Below are 22,498 nucleotides of genomic sequence, written 5' to 3'. Positions count from 1 at the left end.
GCTGAAGCTTTGTGATTTTCAATTCAAGAAGGAGAAGGAGAAGGGGGGGGTGATTGGCTGTGGAGGGCCGTGGTGAAAAACAGCTCCAGCTCTTGAAGAAGCATTCACCACCTTGGAATGACAATCAGTGTGATGTAGCTCGATTATTGACAAAATATTGTTCACTGAGTCTATGAAATGTCAGCAATTACAACTGTGAAGTATTAAATAATAGCGTCTCAATTAACCGAGTTTGAAGTTATTCCAAGTGAATTCTGGAACGGTTCATGAATCAAGAAGCGCATCGTTTGTCTGTCCTTCACCGACAAAGACACGAGAAATGTCTCCGGTCCCAATCAGAGGAAAACAGCCCACAGCGAGACGGCAGAGAGGCGAGCTCCTTCCTGAAGCCGAGGCCTGAGGGGAGGCAGGTCGGCGTTACCCAGAGCCCCACACCTGATGGCCTCCACCCAGAGCCCCACACCCGATGGCCTCCACCCAGAGCCCCACACCTGATGGCCTCCACCCAGAGCCCCACACCCCGATGGCCTCCACCCAGAGCCCCACACCTGATGGCCTCCACCCAGAGCCCCACACCCGATGGCCTCCACCCAGAGCCCCACACCTGATGGCCTCCACCCAGAGCCCCACACCCGGCCGCCTCCACCCAGAGCTCCACACCCCGGCCGCCTCCACCCAGAGCCCCACACCCGATGGCCTCCACCCAGAGCCCCACACCCAGCCGCCTCCACCCAGAGCTCCACACCCGATGGCCTCCACCCAGAGCCCCACACCTGATGGCCTCCACCCAGAGCCCCACACCCCGGCCACCTCCACCCAGAGCCCCACACCCAGCCGCCTCCACCCAGAGCCCCACACCCGGCCGCCTCCACCCAGAGCTCCACACCCGATGGCCTCCACCCAGAGCCCCACACCTGATGGCCTCCACCCAGAGCCCCACACCCCGGCCACCTCCACCCAGAGCCCCACACCCAGCCGCCTCCACCCAGAGCCCCACACCCAGCCGCCTCCACCCAGAGCCCCACACCCAGCCGCCTCCACCCAGAGCTCCACACCCGATGGCCTCCACCCAGAGCCCCACACCTGATGGCCTCCACCCAGAGCCCCACACCCCGGCCACCTCCACCCAGAGCCCCACACCCAGCCGCCTCCACCCAGAGCCCCACACCCGGCCGCCTCCACCCAGAGCTCCACACCCCGATGGCCTCCACCCAGAGCTCCACACCCGATGGCCTCCACCCAGAGCCCCACACCCGATGGCCTCCACCCAGAGCTCCACACCCCGGCCGCCTCCACCCAGAGCCCCACACCCGATGGCCTCCACCCAGAGCTCCACACCCCGGCCGCCTCCACCCAGAGCCCCACACCCGGCCGCCTCCACCCAGAGCTCCACACCCGGCCGCCTCCACCCTACACCCCGGCCGCCGCTCACAGCTCCACCAGGCAGCCCGCCGCTGCTGCTCTGCTGTTAAAGTTAACTGTGCATGGATAAATGGAAAATAAATTATCTGCTCAAACAGCTCAATAAAGCCACGGAACAACTGCCGCTCAGCCGGCCGACTGCGGCAGCGTCACATCGAGCAGGACGGCGCTCAGTCAGCAGATCTCCGGGGTGAAGGTGTCTGCGATCGCAGAGTGTGTCGCAGGTCACAGTCTGTGTAAATAATGATCTTTATTGTTTTCAATATTTAGAAACACTGAGAACTGATGTCGGTTGAACGTTGGTTAATTAGCTTTTTACTTTGAATAATCTTATTTTTGATTCACCTAAAGTTTTTTCACCGTATTTGGTTTAGAGCAGGGGTGTTCAACCTGTGGCTCTGGAGCCACACGTGGCTCTTTAGTCCATCGGTGGTAGCTCCATGAAGCCTTCACATCCTGAAATGTGATGAAACATTGAACTTATCTTCATTATAGTGTCACATATAGTGTTACACCACGGTGCCATTCAAAATGATTCGAGTCCGGGTTCAGAAGATCTTCAAAGACAGACACAACTAAAATTGGGAAAATCAGCTAAAACCGCAAGAAATGGGGTAAAAATGATGGAACAGATGAAAAAGCTGAAATGTGTAGAACTTCTAAAAGAAGATTAAAGTCAGACGGAAAAAAGCATGAAAAACTGCTTAGAAAGAGGAACAATGGTTTAAACAGCTAACATTTCAAAACTGTCAACAAAAAATGCTTGAAAAGAGGAACACTAGTGTTAAAATCAGGTCCAACAATACCTTCAGTATAATAAAATGTCAAATAATCTACGTGGTTAAATCTTCATGTGCATCTAAGCTAAAGTAGAAATTTCATAAGGATCATTTTAAAGGCTCACAATAATACATTACATTTAATTTCTAAGCGCCGTTCAAGATATTCAAGGTCGCTGTGATAAAACAACAGGTAAATAAATTACCTTCATTGACAGAAAGTCACAAAAATGGCGCTCGTGGTGGTGAGAAGGTTCACATCAGGCCGACGTCACGCTTTCTTTTAACGACATCTGTAAACGTCCTGACTTTACAGGACTGCACGCATTTGATCCCTGCATTAAATAATACGTACATGACAAACCCAGATGCCAACACACACACACAGACACACACACACACACACACACACACACACACACACACACACACCTGAATCCACTGTGAGGCCCTGGTCCCTGGCCCTCGGCTCCAGCAGTGATTCTACCTGCAGCCAACAGTCACTTTTCTGCCCTCTCTCTCTCTCCCTCTCCCTCTCTCTCTCTCTCTCTCTCTCTCTCTCTCTCTGTCTCTCTCTCTCTCTCTCTCTCTCTCTCTCTCTCTCTCTCACTCTCACTCTCTCTCTCCAGCCCCTTTGTGCTGTGACGGAGGCGTAGCGTCTAAATGCGATCTGCTCTAACAGGACGGCTGTTTGTACACACGCTTATCGGCCGCCCGGACCGGCCGGCTGCTATTATTCATGATAGGAGACGCCTTTGATCTGGGCTCTGGCGCTCCGCTCAGCCCCCGTCTAACCTTCCTGAGACACATCATGGGCGCCGGCGCCGCCAAGGCCGCCTCTTTAACGCCACACAGGCTTTCATGTTGTTTGCAGCAACGGCTGAACTGAAGTCCAAACAGAAATCTGTCCTTACCGCTGTCAGACACGGCCGTCAGAGAGTGCAGCATGGCCGACAGTCCCTCAGGGGGGGGGATCAAAGAGTTCTGAGCAGATGTTGGGTGTGTGATTGATTGACAGCTGAGTTATTAAGGACACAGACACAGAAAGTGTTCAGTCACTGTGAGGGATTCCTGACCTTCACTGACCTCTGGTGCTTGGTCTTAACATTCTTCCTCCATGATGAACCATAAATATTAGACCATGGACCATAAATGCTGCAGCGCAGAAGACTGAAACCATACTGCTGGATATCTGGATCAGAGTTTAGCAGGACTGTCAGTTCAGCAAAAAAACATGTTACAAATCAGCAGTGAAAATATATAAAAATACAAACAAGAAAAAAATCGGTTTCAGATTAATCATAAAAATGCGACCACAGACCTCGGTGAAAACGGTCTTTTATTGCAGTTTTTCCTCAAACATCCAAACAGTTTGGAATCTGCAGAAAGATTTGTTATCAATCAAAATGATGGCCCTCACTCTGTGTTCTGATCTTTTCTGTCACTTCCTTGATCGAAGGAGAGCCGCGATCTCCCAGTGAACACCTGGTCTGGAATCAACCTGTCTGACCTGGAAATCCATCCAGCTGAAAACCCTTCAAGTGTCCAATCAATACTGTGCTATCCCGTACGGCAATCTCTAACAATCACACAGTTTCCTAAAAGCTGAGAGTAAACGGCGTCTTCACGTCAGCATGGCGTCGGAGCAGAGGAAGCCAGCGCTGGCCTCCTGGCATGGCGCTTCCTGAACACAGCTGGACGGACGACAGAGGAAAGGCGATAACCAATCACTGCTGCTCTTCTTCTGGACGTGGTTTTGAGTGCAACAGGACACGTCGTTTACAAGTGTGTGTGTGTCTGGTGGCCTGAAGTACACTTGACATTCAGCGAGCTGCCGCCCTGATCTTTTAAAACTCATCAGCCTCCTCGGTTCAGCTTTTGTTTGTTTGGATTTTGCCTGAATGAAAATGAGTTTTGGAGATGATTAATGCGGCGGTGGAGCCGGGAGAGGATAATAAGAGTGAAAACTCACTGATTTCAATGTGTTTCTTTTTATTCCCATAGTTGAGACATAGGTCAAGCTGTCCCTGGGAATTCGTGGGCTCTTTGAAAATTTGTAAAACCAGCTGATAGGAAGGTCCTCCCACCGGCGGAGCGGCCGGACACCGGAATGCCGGCGCTCTGATAAGAGCGGCTGCTGGACTATAGCATCCTCCCTGTCCCGCAGTGGGTCATGGCGGACAGACCAGACGGCCTGGCGGGGCCTCTGCGGGTCGGCCGGGTCGGTTCTGAGCTCCAGCGCTGTGAGGCCTGCGGTGAGAGGGACGCTGGTGTCGGTCAGCTTCAGTCAACAAACCAGCACCAGGCAGAGGATGGAACTTCACCTTTAGTCTTCTACTGTCGTCCTGCATTATGTTTCCATCCACACGAAGAATCGCAGTCAGAAATCCCAGCTTTCAGATGAAAAATGAGAAATGTCATAAAAATATCTTGAGAGGATCTGGAGGACCAGACAGCGTCCCAGAACCAGGCGCTACAGTCTCAGTCCCACCCGGCAGCGTCCTGCTGCGTTCAGCATCCATGATTAATACTGCAGCCTGGACTCCTCTGAGGGGTCAGCCTGGTGTGTGTGTGTGTGTGTGTGTGTGTGTGTGTGTGCAGCAGTACAGTGTTAAGCCCAAGAGACGGACATGCAGCCTGCTCTGCATCAGTCCCCGCCGCCCTCAGCTGTCTCTCCTCAGCCTTACTGGACATGGCAGCCTGCTCACTAGCATTTCCCTCCAAGGGGACATTTACCACCGCCAACACACACACACACACACACACACACACACACACACACACACACACACATATTCCCAGTAGCTGTTTCCCCGCCCTGACTCCGATCAAAGACGTCCACACGGTAAATAAACATATCAAAAATGGCCGATAAAAGAGCGGCGAGCTGCTCCGGAGAGCAGAGAGGAAAAAAGAAACGCTTCACAGCAGCAAAGCGCGAGCTCTCGGCCATGGGATCACAGACCAGGAGGAACTGTAACTGCAAACAGGCAGGGAGGGACTTCAGTACGAAGGCCACCCACCGTCCCGCCACAGCAGAGGGAACAGCAGCAGGAATATTGACGTGTGGCCGCTGGCTTTGAAACGCTCCCTGAAGACGACTACAAAGAGTCCCCAAGGAGCTTTTAGTGCAAAATCAGCAGGTGGATCTGATGGACAGCTGTGTGTGTGTGTGTGTGTGTGTGTGTGTGTGTGTGTGTGTGTGTGTGTGTGTGTGTGTGTGTGTGTGTGTGTGTGAGAGACCATACAGAAGAGATGTTTCATCTAAAAGGCGTCGCTGCTTGTGATAAACAGTCTTCTGATATGAATAGATTTCCTGAAGTGATGCTTAATAACAGTGTTGTGAGAAAGAAGCGCGTGCACTGATGACATGTAAACAGGAATACCGACGTGCTGCTCAGCTGTGCCCCCTGTTCACTGATTGATCAGCGAACAGTGCTTGAACAGCACTGATTGATAAGCTGAGCAGAAGAGGGTGACGGGGAGAATCTGGTCAGTCTGGATCAGACCGTCTCCACCGCTGCAGACCGACAGCAGCTCGCTCAGCATGTGTCCCATTAGCATCCTTACAGTGGACATCCGGACCGGTCAGAATGTCTCAGTCAGAAGGAAAAAGGGTCAGAATGGCGGCTACAAAATGATAAGTTTGAAGAATTCATTCAATTAAAGGGAGACTGGAGCCATGGAAACATCAGGTGACGTCTCCTTTAAAGGAACTACCACTGCAGTCAGAATCCCATCAGTTCACAGAAGAGTCAACAAGTCTCCTAACGTTTGAAGAGGGAGGTTTGTCCAAAAAATACTAATGTACACCCTGTAGGGGAAGGACAGCTGTTAGCTTACACACTCACTTTCCTGGTCAACACATCTAAATTACAGTAACCGACCTTAAAAAAAAAATTGAAAAAAAGGAAAAAGTACAAGCAGCCTTCCATTGTCTCAGGGGATGGAGTGTTGCTGTTCTCAGTGACTCAGAGTGACACTGTTCTGTAAACGGATTCCAAAAACTGGACCTGATGGAAAAAAAATGGTAACATGGAAATCAGTGGCGATGGGAACTTTCTATCGTCTGGAGAACTGCTTCCCAGACATTTTCAGGTCTCCTTACAGTACTTGTTACATGTTCAAAAAACATTTTCTGATCCGATCCGGTAATAATCCTATTGTTACTATTACAACTACTAGTTACTATTGCAACAACACATCATCAGCAGGGTGAAACTAGCCTGTCTCACCACGGTCTAATCCAGCTCACGTTCCCTGTTAGTGGGTGAACAATCCACCGCTTGGTGAATTCTGCTTCACAGGAAGAGCCGACACCCAAGGATCAAAAAGTGACGTCGCCATGAACGCCACAAGCCGGTTCTCCCTGTGGGAACTGTTCTGACACCTCCTGCTTAAAACCCAAAAAGTCCTCATGCTTCACAGTCACACCGTCTCTCGAAGGTGAAGAGAGAGGATGAAAGCTGTGTTTCACTGAACACAGAGAAAATGAGGTATTTTCAACACGTGATTTCTAAATGTTCCCCTGAAAGAAGGTCAACAAAACTCTGATTGACAAATACAAACAAAAAGAGCTGTGAGGATCAGAACAGTGGCCTCAGTCATAAAGGTTCTGACCTGAAAGACCTTTCCCTCCGTGACGGTTAAACCTGCACAGGAGATCATTCCAACAACACCATTACTTTTTTTTTCAGATGTTTATTTCAAATGAAATCAGAGTTCCAGCTTCCTTTTCTTGGACGGGGAGGAAGTTGTCTCGTTGTTTGTTTCTGTCTCAGTTTCACCCCTCGTCCTCTTCCCCAGGCGGCCCTCAGCCAGTGTACTGCTGCCGTCTTCTGAAGAAGACCCTGACATTTCAGCTGAAAAACAATGCTGGTGAAACGTCTCACTTCATTCGGTAGACTGATCAAGCTGATGTGAAATAATTCTCACCTAACTGATCAGCTCATGCAGGACATCGATGGTCTTACTGGAGACGCTCACAGCTCACAGCCTCTCAAACTCCAGACAGTGAACGTCATCCGCCATGAAGGAGTCCACGTATCGGACGAGGCTGGAGTCCTCAGAGCCCTTCTCCCGAGATACATGGCCTGAAACCAGATCAGATCAGATCTCATGTTAGACACAGAGCTTCTGGAGATAATACCAGTGAACTGTGAGAGGTTATTCTTCTACGCCACCTCGCTCTCAGACGCAGCCATGGATTAGATTCTAATCTTCACTCATCTTCAAAAAAACCAAGTTGCTGGTTGGCTTCTTCTTACAGAGGGCGACCCAGGGAATCAACAAGGGTGGAGCTGCAACTGTGAATGACTTCATCGTCAGCATAAAAATTGAATTTTGCATGTGCCAAAACAGAGCCCTGGCCACTCCTGAAAATACATTAAACAATGTAGAAGTACTACTATCAACATGTACACATCGCATTCTGTCTGATGAAAAATTAGAAAAACCAGCTGACTGCTTCATTGGACAGACCTGACAACAGGAATGGTCCACAGTGTCAAAGGCCCTGAGAGGCCAGCCAGGAGGGCAGCGCAGAATGATCTGAGGAGGACACTGACTGACTTTAATCACCGACATGAGCCCAACTCACACACTGAGGTCACGGCCAGCAGGGCCGTGAACAAGAAGCTCACCAGAAATATGAAAACAGTTTCTGCAGAATCCATTCATCTTTGATTTAGAACATCAGGGTTTATCTGCTTACTGATTGATTTCACATTTTCAACCCAGCATCCAAATGCCTGGTCGTTTCAGCTCACTGGACTTTAGAGTTCACTGCAGACAAACAAAAATACCATGATCATAATTTCTTTATACAAAAGTCAATATAACAACATCAAACTGACAAAAAAATACTGTAACAACTCTAAACTGGACTCATTTCTTCCTTTCATTTCTGTTAAAGGTCTGAGTTATAATCTGAAGGATTTTTGTGTAATAACCTGATGGAGGCCCGTGTCAGATGCCTTTCTAAAATCCTCCAGTGTGAAGTTCTGGCCTTGAAATGTTTCATTAATCTTCGAGATTTTCTCATTAAAAGAGGCTTTACATGAAAGTTCATTCACTTCTGTTGGAATTAAATTCATTAGTTAGATCAAATGCTGAGCTCTCTTATCTCTGTGAAATGTTTTTACTTCTCCTCTACTTTTTATTCAGTGTGGATTCCATCGCTCACATGTAGATTAGATTTCAGTTTTCACACTTTATTTCAAGTTGCTGCACTTTACCAGGTCTTTTCCTAAAAAAAAAAAAAAAAAAGTTTGAAAATGTTTTCCTTGTTGCAATGAATAAACTTTAGTTCTTTCAAATGTTAAAAAAACAGAAAGTGTGACGTCTAACATTTTAGAGAGGTTCTTTCTCTCAGCTCGCCTCCTTGTTTGCTCTCATACTTGTGTGTTTTCCGTCTCTTCCTGCTTTCAGTCACAGTGAATTCCAAAACGCTCGGAGGATGGTTGCTCTTCATTTATTATTGGCTGGAAACATTTCTTGTATCTTTCATTTGGAGCTTCAAAGCGAAGCGCTGGAGTGATCCGACCTGATCACTGCCCTGACTGATCTCCTGCTGAACCGTTCCTCCGCCTCTGCGGTCGTTTCCATCATGTGGAACATGAGAACACAGGAACAGATGTGATTCCGGATCCACAGAGTGCTTTTCACCCTGAGACGTTTCCTCGTCATCTGGATTCACTGTTTTCCACTTCATCGTTCATCTGCTGTCAGGACGGACGCCATGTCGAGGACGGTGTCCTCAGACGGCGTCTGAGTCTGGTTCTACTTTCTGCAGAACCAGATCAGAGGAGCCGTCACTCATGGAGGCCGAGGAGGAGGAGGACATCAGGAACAGTGAGCCGGAGGAGGGAGAGGACAGCGAAGACGTCGTCGATGCTAATGCTAAGCTAATCTCGCCAACAAATTCAAACAGTGAAAAAGAGTCCGACTGCCAGCGTTGGATGAGCTCATAATGAAGGAAATCAGAAACTACTCTGATCTTCTTCTACTCACCGCTTCCACTTGAAGAATCTTGATTTCCTCGATTCGTTGCCCCGCCAGCGTTTGGTTTCACCATAAGATCTTGGTCTGTCAGAGACCAGAGATGGGTCATCAGTCTTCATTAGGGGTTTGAGGGCTACAGAGATTAAATGTTGACTGTCCTCCTCTTTGTGGGTAATAACTGCTGAAGATCCCAGAACGTCAGAACAGGACCCATTGGTTCCGATCGTACCATCAGCCATAACCTGACCGGGGCCTGCTCTGGAAGGATCTATATAAAAGACTCTCATCAACAAATCTATTGAGGATTACACAGTTCATCTTCTTCCCACAGCTTGATCAATTTCTTTTAAGAGGCACTGTATCGAGAGGTTTTACATGTTGCTTTTTAATTACATCCACTTATGCTGTCGATAATCTGGGCTCCGCTCTTTCATCATAACAGAAATGGATCGCGGCCATTGGGAGAGCTAATGACTTCCAATAGAGATCCACGAATGTCTGCGTTCAGCACTTATTTCACCGGGAAAACCGATCGATTGATGACCAGAATGTATTAATGGAGAGTAATTGTACAGGAGGTCTGGTTCTCCTTGACTTGGAGTCAAAACGCTGAAACAAAGCGAGGCGAGGAGAGAGAAGCACACCTGGAGGTGTGACATTTATCAGGCGGGTAAATTCACCAGGATGTCTGAGGACCGGAGCGCCACATGTGCCTGCTCCGCCGCCCCATCCGTGCAGTGGCGGCGGCGACTTTCTTTTTAATATGCCAATGAAATCCGGGCGATTGGATTCCGGCGCGGCGGCACGCCGAGCTCCTGGTGAAGACCGGCGGCCGCTTTAACAGCTTCTGACAAGCGACTCCGAGATGGAGATGGAGCGCTGTTGCTAAATGGCAGCTGGGTGTAATGACAGGGCAGGCGGGCCTCAGCCCGGCAGAACCTGCAGCCCACTCGCAGCCGCACGGAACCTTAGCTCAGCCACTAATGAGGTGGAACCTGTTCCCCGCACAGGTGGAGGAGGGTGGAGGAGCGCTGGCTGGGAGAGAGACCGCCACCACCGGTCCTCTGGCGGTGGCAAATGAAAACGGCAGCAGCACAAACACAACGGGTAGGTTGAACTCATTCTGATCTGAAAGTAGGAGAAAAACCTTTATTCTGGAGAGACACACGCAGGAAACAAACAAACTGCCAAAGGGGGTTTCTCCAGTGAGCTCTCTGCAGTAGCATGAGGACCGGTGGCGGCTGGAGGGTGAAAGCAGGCCGCGTGTTTTCAATTAGACGGATGCAGATGAAGCCCGATGCAGCCGTCCCCGGCGGTTTAACTCTCAATGACATGATGTAATGAATCCATCACATCAGTCGGACAGATTAATAACGGGGAAATCATGGAGTGCCTGTGACTGGAGGCCCCTGAGGGCAGTGTGGGGCCCCGGACTGCACTCTCTGAGGAGAACTTTGGTTTTCGTTCTCTTCCTGTTGACTTTCGCGGCGTTGAGCTGCAGATCTCCATCTCAGAGCGTCTGCACGGCGAGCTGAGGCCAACGCCTCGACCCAGATCCCATCAGACTAAAACCAACGTTTTGTTAAAACTACAAGTCAGTTCCAGCTGTCTTCTTCTTCTTCTGGTGTCTCATGGGTTATTTCTACGCATGCACACCAGTAAGTTTTACTGAGAATGAGATTCTTCGCTGCACTCCGGGTTCTGACGCAGATCTGCCGTCAGCTGCTGCTGGAGGTCGCTGTTGATGCGGCTGCAGGGATCTGGACAGCAGCAGGCGTTTTGGGGGTTAAACCGGGTTAAATGTGGCCCGACCACAGATAGGCGGACACACACAGGTTTGCTGGACTCCTGACCTCGGAGCATTACGGCCGGAATGAGGCCGGCCAGGCGGGGTTCTGCTGATTTGCTGGAAATGGACAGAACTTTGACCCTGTGGCTTTGCGATGGATTTTCTCCGCGGCTGCTGAACTGCAGGCTTCCTGGCCGATTACTGTGATCCGAGGTGCAGCCGACGAGCCGCTTTCCCCAAACATAAACACTCTCGGAGTGTGCTCGCATCCCCGCCTCGCTGTGTGTGTGAGTCCTTCGGAGACGGCCGTGCAGTATTTAAGTCTGGCCAAAGTGGCCGTGGCACATATTGACCGGCTCCCGGACGGAGGAAAGACGCCATTATGTGTTCACCCGCGGGTCGCGGCGGGCGGCGAGGAGCGATGCCGCTGTCGGCTCTGTCAGCACGCCGCTCCGTTCGTCTCAGAGAGCAGCAACATTCACTCTCTCCCCAGTCAAGGTGTCCATTTATCTCAAGGAGAGATGTCAAAGGTGTGACGGATGAGAGGACGGAACATTTCCTTCAGCGGGTGCCGGTCAGCCGCCGTGTCCACAGCCGCTCGCCGCTCTTTCATTCTGCTCAATTTCTCCGCATCACAGACTCAGACAGCTGTTATTAGTTTCACTGCATCAATAAAATCAAGTCCCGATACAGAGTTCAGCATTCAGACTGAGGCATCACACACAGGAAGCTGTTTTATGGAGTCCAGGCCGTGAGACCATCGAGAGACAGATACGGGAAAAGACGGATTAAAAGGGGCTGAGCTTTTCTTGCTAAAGATCCCTGATCATGGTTAAAGCTCCATCCTAGAAGTTTTACACCTATTGGACCCAAAGAGGAAATTACGATCCAAGTTATTCTCAACAGTTGAGTGTTTTGTGTTGTAAACCGCCCAGACAGGAGAGCTGCAGGCTGGCTTCCTGCTGTTGAACCAGGGAGATCAGCTCTGTCTTCACTGGTGAACCACAGTTTAGTGAGTCTCGTCGGGATTTCATGGCCGACTGAAGAGAGCTTTGATAGATATAATCGGTAACTGTTCAGAGAAACACACTTGCTTTTTTTCACCAAATTGTGAACTAAAATAATTAATAATTTTGAGTTTCCTGAGCTAAGATGTGATTCACAGGTTAGCATTGATGTTTATGATGCTCTGGACTCAAATATATCCATCCCCCGAGTCGCCAGTGTGACGAATCACGCACTGAATTTAGGCTGCGAAGGGGTGTAATTTTAAACATGGCAGCGTAAAATGATAGACATGGTTCACATTGAGCACATTCCTCCTGTGGCAGCATTTATTTTCAGGACGTTCGGGGGCAGGTGTGGCCTCCAGTTAGAGAAACAGACAGTTTAAAGTGATCAGGACGTGTGATGGTTGGATGTTCTGTTGTGATATCATGAGAAACATCCTCATAACCTTTGTTTCAAACTACTTCAGATAGCTAGCATTTCCAATACTTTGTTGTGAAAATAATGTTTGAAATGATTTAGGCAGAGGGTTTTGAACTCGGCAAAGAGTAAACTGTCAGGTCAGTTGATACTTCAGGTCAGAAAGACACGGTGCTGCGAACTCCTGAAACACAGAGGAGGCTGCCGAGCTCCTCCAAGAGAAGTTTTCTCCGACGTGACTGCAGGGCAAACGCTTTGCTCTCGTACTGATCACCTTCTGTAAAACTCTGAATCAATTGAACCCACGCTTTGACTCTCCATGTCTGTTACCGTACTCTGAAAGGTCGCCCGGCTCTCATTCCTCCGGAGACCAGCAGCCACGGCCGCCAATCGATGCCGACCGATAATGAATCAGGCGTGCAGCGGGGAGGACTCATATCTTCAGGTGGTTCGGCAGCGTCTGCTCCACAGTGAGGAGAAAGTATCAGCAGGAGCTGCAGAAAGCCTGGGAGGAAAACAGAGCCGACGACACGCAGCGCCGCCTCTCCGGGGAGTTCCGTCCAGCTGAGACGGTTTTTCTGCTCTGGTCTGAAGCTGCTGATCAATAGCAGCCAGTCAGCAGCTGCTCCGGTGCCAGAAAATGTCAGATCCTGAGATTCCTGCCCGCCTCTCTGTTTCCAGACTTACTGTACTGTACAGTAAAGCCACTGATTGGGATCCACAGCATGTCCGAGACGTTTGTCTGGACTCTCGGAGTCTCGGAGTTCCGGCCACCTCTCTGAAGCCGGGGCTGAAAGGCGGAGGGCTTCCCCTGGAGGTGGAGGTGGATCAGACCTCCTCCTCCGCCTCACACAGATCAGAGCCGGCGCCGCCCGGTACATGTCCCACATTTGGGGACGATCTTTGTGTCAAGTTTCTGAGTTTGACCTTGACACTTTGTGGCCAGCTGGCCAGCTCGGAGGAGTCTCAGCTGCCGGAGCGAGGAGGCCATTATCCTTCCCGTCCCAACACGTCAAAGTGTCCTTGAGCAAGACACGGAGCACGTAATTGCTCCCATTGCGTATCTGTGTGGCAGGAAGAAGGAAAAAGAAGAGCTTTGGGTGGAGGTGATTAACAGGTTTGTGAAGGAGGACAGGTTCTTTATGGGAGTGGGATTACAGCCGCTGGGGACGGACGGGGGTAATATGATGGTCACTGCGGTCCTCCAGCAGTTTAACTCAGCATTTACAGACAACAGGAAGTCCTTTCGAGCCTGTATTCATGTGGGGCATAACCGGCTTCCTTTTCTTCAATTCTGTCTTCTAACCTGAGTTTCAGGTTGTTTTCTGGCTGGCCCATCGTTAGCTTCTCCCACAGCGATCATCACTCCGCTGGCATTCCTCACACTCAACAAAACCACTTCAAAACAGACTGGAAATCATCACGCAGGTGGAGACAGGTGATCATCATCACAGAGACAGTCAAACCCTCCTCAGAGGTGACGCACTGACTTGAATTAAAATGGATTTTCAAGTGTTTCTGGGAGGAAGACATGGTTCGCTGTGTAACGGCTCTCAACCGTTCACTAGAACCTGGTTCACAGCTGTGAGACAGTATCGCTGGTGTTTCTAACGCCTGAAATGCTCGTTTGTCAGAAACTTCAACACCAGTTCCAGTGATTACCAGTAATCAGAGACGTTTCTGCCTGGTCTGATTCATGAAGAACAGACCCACTACTCCACCTTGTGGTGTGGAGTGGTATTTATGTCATTATTGGTCTCTCTTTAAGTTTGTTTATTTAAATCTGAGATCCTGACCATTGCACCCTTAATGCCGCTGATGGAGGTCATGCTGCTAGCTCTCTAACTGCTGGAGTTCCCTCTGTTCCAGTGATCCAGACACTTTAATGAGACGAGACGTCTCCTGGGAGGTCGGACCGTCCGGCATGTGCTTCGTTAACTCTGCAGAGAGATGAGCATTTCCCGGTGATCCTGGTGGGTTTTTCCTCGACTTGGAGCGATCTGCCTGACGACACGACAGAGGAAGTGACCAGGAACAGGACTTTCTCCTTTCTGGCGTGGCCTGGGCTTTCTTCCATTATCTTAATGGCACTGTCAACATGCTGGGCCGTGAGCGATCGTGGTCCTCCGCAAGGCCCAATAATGTGATTTACACTTTTACAGGATGCTATCCTCACTAATGCTCATTTCTGATATATGTTCATAAATCAGCCGAGCGGCGTTGTTTACAGAACCTGTCAGAAAATCTGCATTTTTCATACATCATCTTCACTACATGTGATGTATCTATTTGGTGATGGCTATCCGTACGCTCGTGTGAGGATACCTTCAGGACACCCTTTAATATTACAGCAGTAAACAAATACACGAAAAACATGAAGTAATACCTGACTGGCTGCTTGTTAGAGTTTGCTATCAGAGACGTCTGCCGATATCTTCACAGTTTTCCTCTTGTTTCTCTCCCTGGCAGGACTGTCCCCGGTCTGTCTCTCTGTCCCCGGTCTGTCTCTCTGTCCCCGGTCTGTCTCTCTGTCCCGGTCTGTCCCTCTGTCCCGGTCTGTCCTGTCTGTGTTTAGCTCTCCGTCAGTCTTCGTAGCCTCCGGTTTCAGTCGGATGCAGATGATACCAGTGACTTTCTGTTTGATGGTTTCATGGTGGTTCTCTCACTGAGGTGGAGAATTACCTGCCTGCGGACTCCAGACGGTGAGCAGGTGATGGTGAAATGACTCCGCCTCCCCACAGGACCGAACAAAGCCCGGTGTGTCCCGGGGTAAACAGTGCTGCTCTGTGCTGGCTCACCGCTCCAACCAGAGACAGGGACAATGGTCAGGATCCGTCACCTGTCGGTGGACAACGTCTGCAGCTGATCGGGGTTTAAACTTATCTTTGGACGAGGTCTTCCTCAGTTTGGCCTCATTTCTGCAGGCTCCACGAGCAAAACCAGTCCTCCATGTTCGGTGAATATTGCATCATGGATCTTATTATGGAGAACAGGGGCAGGATGAGAGGTAAATGAGCAACTCTATCATTTGCTGCAGCTTGATTTTAAAACCAAAAAGGAGGATCTGTATGTCCGGGCGACAGAGGAGAGATGGTCAACCTCCTGTGGTTGATGAAAATGAGAAAAGATATTTCCAAAAACTGTCACCTGGAAACGTTTTCTTTTTGTCTCAAACATTTGTGTATTTCTATGAGCTTCTCTGTCATGTTAAACCCTTAAAACTTTAAAGACAATAAAAATTAGACATTCAGTCACATTTTGGATTAATTTGTCAAATTTAGATGGATGTTTGGTTTTGAATATCTTTGCAGCGTCTTGTCTCATTGTGATTATATCAAGCCATTCAACAAGTAAACATTATTAGTGTCTGCTTTTTTTTCATTAGTTATTCACAGTTTTACATTATTTCTGGTAATGAATTAAGGACCATAAATTCCGAGGAGCCACTTGGGAAATGAAATCTGCCTCAACAAGCAAGAATTAATGACTCTTTTCAGTTCAGCCGTTCAGCCCAGATGTGTAACGTCTTAATAGCACAGAGCCTTCAGAGCTGCACATTCATCCAGGGCGGTGAGGAGAATCTTCGGAATTAGTTGTGGTGTCAGTGTTGTGCTGTTCTCCTGCATGCCAGAGGTGCTGCACTGCAATTACTGTATTTACGCCACTGCTGCTTATTTGATTAAATCCACATTAAACCCATGCTGTTGTTACTGGAAGTCTCACATAAACACATTAACAAGGTTACGTTAGTCATATGGGCTCAAATTGGGTGTGTATAACCTGATTAACACACCGAGATTACCTGTCAGTCCTGACATAATGTATAACCACCTGCATGTGTAATGTAATCTCATAATACTCTAGCAACAACACACTCATCTCACCGAGAACACACTCCTCATACTGAGAACACATTCCTGATACTGAGAACACACTCATCTCACCGAGAACACACTCCTCATACTGAGAACACACTCCTGATACTGAGAACACACACTGGTCGTGGTGTTAGAGTCCAGACGGAGGAGTTCAGAGTCCTGAATGAAGCTCCGTCATCATCAGACCGTCATACAGTCACTGTGGTGAACACCGACATGCACAACTGACCACAATGTTCACTCATGACACAAAGACTACCCCAACCTGCCCTAAAGACTACCCCAGCCTGCCCCTAAAGACTACCCATAACTGCCCCTAAAGACTACCCCAACCTGCCCCTAAAGAATACCCCAACCTGCCCTAAAGACTACCCCAGCCTGCCCCTAAAGACTACCCCAACCTGCCCTAAAGAATACCCCAACCTGCCCTAAAGACTACCCCAGCCTGCCCCTAAAGACTACCCCAACCTGCCCTAAAGACTACCCCAACCTGCCCTAAAGACTACCCATAACTGCCCCTAAAGACTACCCCAACCTGCCCCTAAAGACTACCCCAACCTGCCCCTAAAGAATACCCCAACCTGCCCTAAAGACTACCCCAGCCTGCCCCTAAAGACTACCCCAACCTGCCTTAAAGACTACCCCAACCTGCCCTAAAGACTACCCCAGCCTGCCCCTAAAGACTACCCCAATCTGCCCTAAAGACTACCCCAACCTACCCTAAAGACTACCCCAGCCTGCCCTAAAGACTACCCCAACCTACCCTAAAGACTACCCCAGCCTGCCCTAAAGACTACCCCAACCTACCCTAAAGACTACCCCAGCCTGCCCCATCATTGTTTCTCTTTTCTGCAGTTCAGAACTCTGCTTTATAAGGTTCGTTTCCTTTCAGCTGAGTTTTTCACCAGTGTCGACCAGAGAGAATCCACCGGACTCTAACAGCCTCTGTCTGTTCTCGAGGTGGGGGCTCCGGCCTGACTTCAGGATTGGTCTCATCCCTTCTTGTGTTTGGATAATCAGTCAGCGGTTTGCTTCAGTCTGAGCTACGATGCTTCATGAAGTCCCATGAGAACGACGGTCATGAAGCTATTGGATGCGCCGATAGAAGAAATGATTCTTGACTGTATCCAAAGAAAAAATGGCTGACTTGACCTTCCATATGAACCAGTGATGTTCATTCTGTTAAATTCAACTGCAGAAAGCTCAATATGCTGGACATCTAATTTGATCTGTTGGACAGAACATAGTGTGAGTCACGACAAACCTGAAGGGGTTGGACTAATATCAGTGACACAAGATACTGTTTACCAGGAGAAAATCACAGAATTACGCTCTATTCACTGAGCAGTAAAAGGAACAAATCAAGACATTTATCCAGAAAAACACATCTTTTGTCATCTGCAGACCACGTGTCTCCCTGACAGAACATCCTAATCAAATCAGGGAGATCATTCAAAGGCATTGTTCATCTGAAACAAACACCACTGTGGGTGAAAGAAGGGCAGGAGATAAAGACATGCAGCAGATGATGAACAAATTACAATAATATCAAAGGTTTTCCCCGTAGCACGGACTGCTGCTGCATTTCCACAGAGTCACTCTGCTGTTTAAAGCTTTCACTCAACACTGGGCCAGTCTCTAAGGTACTGGAGGAAACACCTGTGAAGAGGTCTGATGTTCTTCGGAGGAGCTGAGGGGTCAGCTGTCATGGTCAGTGTGTTTTCTTTTCTGTGATGGAGCTCCAGAATTCAGAGATCTCCACTTTAATGTCTACAGTGACTTTTGGGTGATTTATGTGATCTACCAAATAGGAGTTGCAGAGGAGCAAACAAGTATTTGTCACATGAGAAGAGGAATATCAGTGTGTTATTTCTCATCATTCACGCTGCGTTGCTGTTTCATGCAGTCTGTTGTCATTAGAAACGATCCTTCCTGTCAGGGTTCCTAACATCCTCCTATCAGGTTCATTTTTCACCCAACACAAGCATGAGGGCTTCACCTGGTAAGAACATCTGACCTTCAGCTGAATGATCCAGAAAACAGTGTGAAAACTCAGTGAAGGCAGGGAGAGAACAGCGGCCTGTCCTCTCCTTCATGCTGCTGGTTAATATTCCTGTTTCACTTCTCTGCTGTCCATTCATGTCCTTGGCTTCCTCTCAGTCCGAGCTCTGTCAATGACACCGGGCTTGTTAAAGTGCTGTGTATAAATATTCTTGACTCGACAGCACCCGGCATTGACTCGTTCCCTTTATTTTGAAGGGAAGCAGCAGCCTCGCAGATGGACGGAACACGCAGCGTGTCGATATATCTCCTGTTTGCTGCCCCTCTCCCTGACAGCCAGGCATTAAAAGGTTGCCAAATGCACCTTGTACATGATTAACTGTCTTTGCTGTATTAAAACACACTCGAGCAGCCATCTGCCAAGCGCGATTGTGTTCAACCAGCGAAGCCATTTCATGAGAAAACTCATTTTGGGCCTTCTAATTCTTCCTCATTACAGCGGGGCCGGGCGCTAGATTGGAATTGGACAGTAATTGCCCGGCCTGAGTGGTGAACCAGTCCTGACGCATCAGTCTAGATGAAGTGTGACAGGGAGACATCTCGCCACTGTGCAGCGCCCATTAGCCTGCTTCCTCCTTCCTGATCACCTGAGCCCCCCCCCCCCTCGGGACTGTGGTCAGTGCAAGGTCAGCGCGGCGTCCTGTCGGGGAGGCGCTGCGCCGCCGGCGAGCCCGGGGAGACGCTGATAACCTTGTCGCCACCATTGCATCTGTCCGAATGTGAGCTGGAACTGGAACTAAAGGTGTGTGTGGTGAGTGGGGGGAGGGGGGGAGGGGGGTGTAGACGGGAGGGGGGTAAGAAGGATGTGTTCAGCACAGCTTGTGAGGCTGCTGTTGGGATTATCTTTTTTTTCGCTCCATCGTCTGTGCTTTGGTAGAAATGTACCATCGCCAGCGCTGCTGCCAATCAATACAGCCCGCTCTGCTGGAGGAGGGGGGCGGTGGGGGGGTCGGGGTCCGTGCTGGCAGTTCGCCTTCGGTCCGCCGCATGCCTCCTCCCAATCTCAGTTTATCCTCTCTGCACCGGCCGGTTTTCTAGCAGACAGCAGGAAGAGGAAGACGGGATGCTGAGGGACGATTAGAGAGGAAGTTAATCTGGGTGATGAAACGCTCTGCAAAGGGAGGAAGCTGCCTCACGCCCGTCGCTGGGTTTTCATAACTTACACTATCTCAATCTAAAAAAGACTCAACAGCAGTCACTGAATTAATTTTGCATGTTGTCTGTTTGAATCCCGTGTTCTTTATTCTGCAGATTAAACCTAATAGAGCTTCAGAGCAGAAGAGAGCGGTTCACTTCGTCTTCTCCTCACAGGTTCCTGAACCCACTGTGTCCCCGGGCTGACAGAGAAACCGCTGGAGATCGTCACAGCCGTGTGTCCCTCAACAGGGGGACAGGGGGACAGAGGGAGGCCTGCCCCGGCCTGCTGATCCGGACCAGCTGAAGGTTCCGGTCTGCAGGACGAGCTCAGAGAGACGGGCCAGCGTATTTTAGCACCGCCTGTGGATCAAACCTCCTCGCTGACTGGAAGCAGACCAGGTCTGCTCACCCGGGTCCTCCCTGAGTAAATCCACTCCACAGTCTGCCTCTCAAGACCCCTTCAGCTTGAAAGCATCTGTCCTCATCACCAGCTGTGGCTCCTTTGAACCCTGCCTTGAAGACTCACCGGGTTTCACACATCGGCGGACGGCGACCATGAAGTGAGAACCCATCCTTCAGCCTCACCTGAGCGTGAGGGATCCCGCACGTCTTCACTCTTCACTGTAACCCAGTTATATCAAGGTCGGCGTCGGCTCTGTAAAACAAGGCCGGGCCGGTTTGTCCTCGGGGAGGCGGGGAGGCGGCGATACGGCGGCGGCGGCGGCAAGCTCTGCCCTGATGTGTCCCGCCACAGCTTTATGCTTCAGACAGCTCAATGAAAGCCCAATAATGATGTGGTGGCCTCCGATAGAGCGGCCGGGTCTTTATGATGAGAGCAGTGAGAGGAAGGAGCGCCGGGAGCGAGTTCGACGAAGCGCTCCACTCCACAGCAGAGCGTGAGGCCGATCCGGCCGGCGGCGGCGGCTGCTGGCGGCTGGGCTGTACTGCCGTCGCCGTGAAATGCTTGAACTGTCTGTGGAGTTTAAATGTAGAATTTAATAGAGATGGAAGTGATCAGTGAGACGGCAGGACCGTTGAGCTCAGGCCTCCATATCAAACCCAGCAGGAACCATCAGGACAGGAGGACGACGGTGGAGAGAGTTCAGGTACGATGAAGGTTGTATTCTAGAAAACTGTTTCAGGAAGCATCATGAATGACAACCATAAAGACGAGAGGCCGACGGTGCTCCAGCTGAAGAAGCTTTCTGTCATCCATCCATCAGTTGTAGCAGGTGCCTGGCCCTGAGCATCGGGGCAGTGGTGCAGTGGTTGTGGGTTTGATTCCTGGATTCTGAGAGAACTTTATGTGTTTTTGTTGCGTGTGCTTTGGTTTTCTCCAACTGTTCATTTTCTCAACACGCAACAGATTTTAACACAAATCTTAATGAAGATCATATTTCTATAAAAGACAGAGGACCCAGTCCCGTCCCACCAGCCTCATTCCGTCTTTCTAGTTTGAGCTGTCAGTGATTTGCTCTAAATGCTGCGAATCATCAGAAGAGGTCTGAGCTCTCTGGGCATCTCCCGTCCTCTCAGCTGTGGGGGGGTCGGGGAGACGTCAGAATCATGACGGCTGGCTTTCCCAGCTGTGTGGGCGTGGCTAATCATCACACTCCTGTTATTTGAAGGTTCTACAGCCAATCGGTGCTGCTTAGTGAGGAAACCCACACAGCTCCAGCTGTTTAAGATCTTTATGAGGAATTGTGCCAGTATTGAAATGCATTAAGCAGAATGACCAGAATTAACAGGTCCATCACCTGGCTCACCTGGCTGCTCTTTAAAAAGGTGTAGGTCTCCATTTTCAGAAGAAACCAAATGCTGGTGAACAAACCTTTTTTCCACCTCCAGAGAAAAGCAGCAGTGGAATATAGCTTTGAGAGGTAGTCTGTGAAATCCTGAGAGCTAAATAAATCATCCCTGAGTTTGATACAGAAGGTCTTCCTCCCCTCTCGACCTCCGCAGGCCGAGTTCCTGCCTCGGAACGGGGGTTCTGTTTGGGAGCGTGGCCCGTTGTGCCAGAACCAGCCGGCTCTCCAGCAGCCCGACACGCCGCCACCTCGCCGGGTCTGCGGCTGCTCTCTGCTGCCAGCTCTGAAGGTGGATGTTGTAGGTCCGTCAGGTGGAACCTCTTCCCTCCACCTCTTCCTCACAATCGCCCATCTTCATCTCGCAAGTCGCTCAACACAGTCTGTGACTCGTGCAAGGATCCTTTCCTCATCGTCTGATCAATTCCAGGCAGGTAGATATTTTCAGGAAGCATTTCAATCATTCTGACGTCCCAATTTTTTGAAAATAAACAAAAAGATATTGGTGTTAAAGTTCATACATGCAAATTTTAATTAAAAGACGTTTTCGTGGCCTTGACAAAGCTCCGTTCAGTGTGTGTGTGTGTGTGTGTGTGTGTGTGTGTCTCAAACACACCCCTGGACTCGCAGCACACACAGACTTCTGGAGGAGTTCATTCAGCGAGGGAGACCTGGAGGTGAGCCGAGCCGACCCGGGGTCAGGAGATCACAGCTTTAAATCCCACAGCTGGCCTGTCACCACCTTGACCCTTGACCCCGACCAGCTCCCCAGAGCGCCATGCCGTGGCTGCGCCTCTCCTTCCTAGGAAAGAAAAGGGTGAATGTAGACTTAATAAAGCACTCTATAGCTGCAGACCAGGCACTGCAGACGCACTGCAGACTGTGAATTTGGATGTGAAACATTGTCAACAGCTAGAATTCAGGCTGAGGTTATATTTGCAATAATTCGAAGAGCAGCGTCTCAGAGCGCCGGCAGCAGCCCGGCAGATCGCTCATCCTGAAATGTGCTGTTTGCCATGAGTACAGTGTGATTTCCGCGTCCCGGCTCCTGAATATACTCAAAGATAAATGAGCAATAAAGCCTTTCTCTGGTTGCGTCACGGAGCAAAGTGCTGCCTGTGACGTGCAGCTGCTCAGGTGGATGGATGATTTAAAGTTTTAAACACAAATGTGCTCTGCTGGAACTCATTTATGTCC

The 22,498-nt window shown here is 49.8% G+C and overlaps 1 protein-coding gene across 1 annotated transcript; it reads left to right on the top strand.

Moving 5' to 3' along the window:
* The first annotated feature begins 466 nt into the window (after positions 1-466).
* LOC115401521 (extensin-like) lies at positions 467-1,087 on the top strand. Its single transcript, XM_030109771.1, has one exon. The coding sequence runs from the start codon at positions 467-469 to the stop codon at positions 1,085-1,087; it is 621 nt and encodes a 206-aa protein (XP_029965631.1).
* Positions 1,088-22,498: the final 21,411 nt, after the last annotated feature.

The sequence above is a fragment of the Salarias fasciatus genome, chromosome 15, assembly GCF_902148845.1.
Source record: "Salarias fasciatus chromosome 15, fSalaFa1.1, whole genome shotgun sequence".
Taxonomy (NCBI): Eukaryota; Metazoa; Chordata; class Actinopteri; order Blenniiformes; family Blenniidae; genus Salarias; species Salarias fasciatus.
The sequence above is the reverse complement of the archived record's forward strand: the minus strand, read 5'-3'. Positions and strand labels throughout refer to the sequence as shown.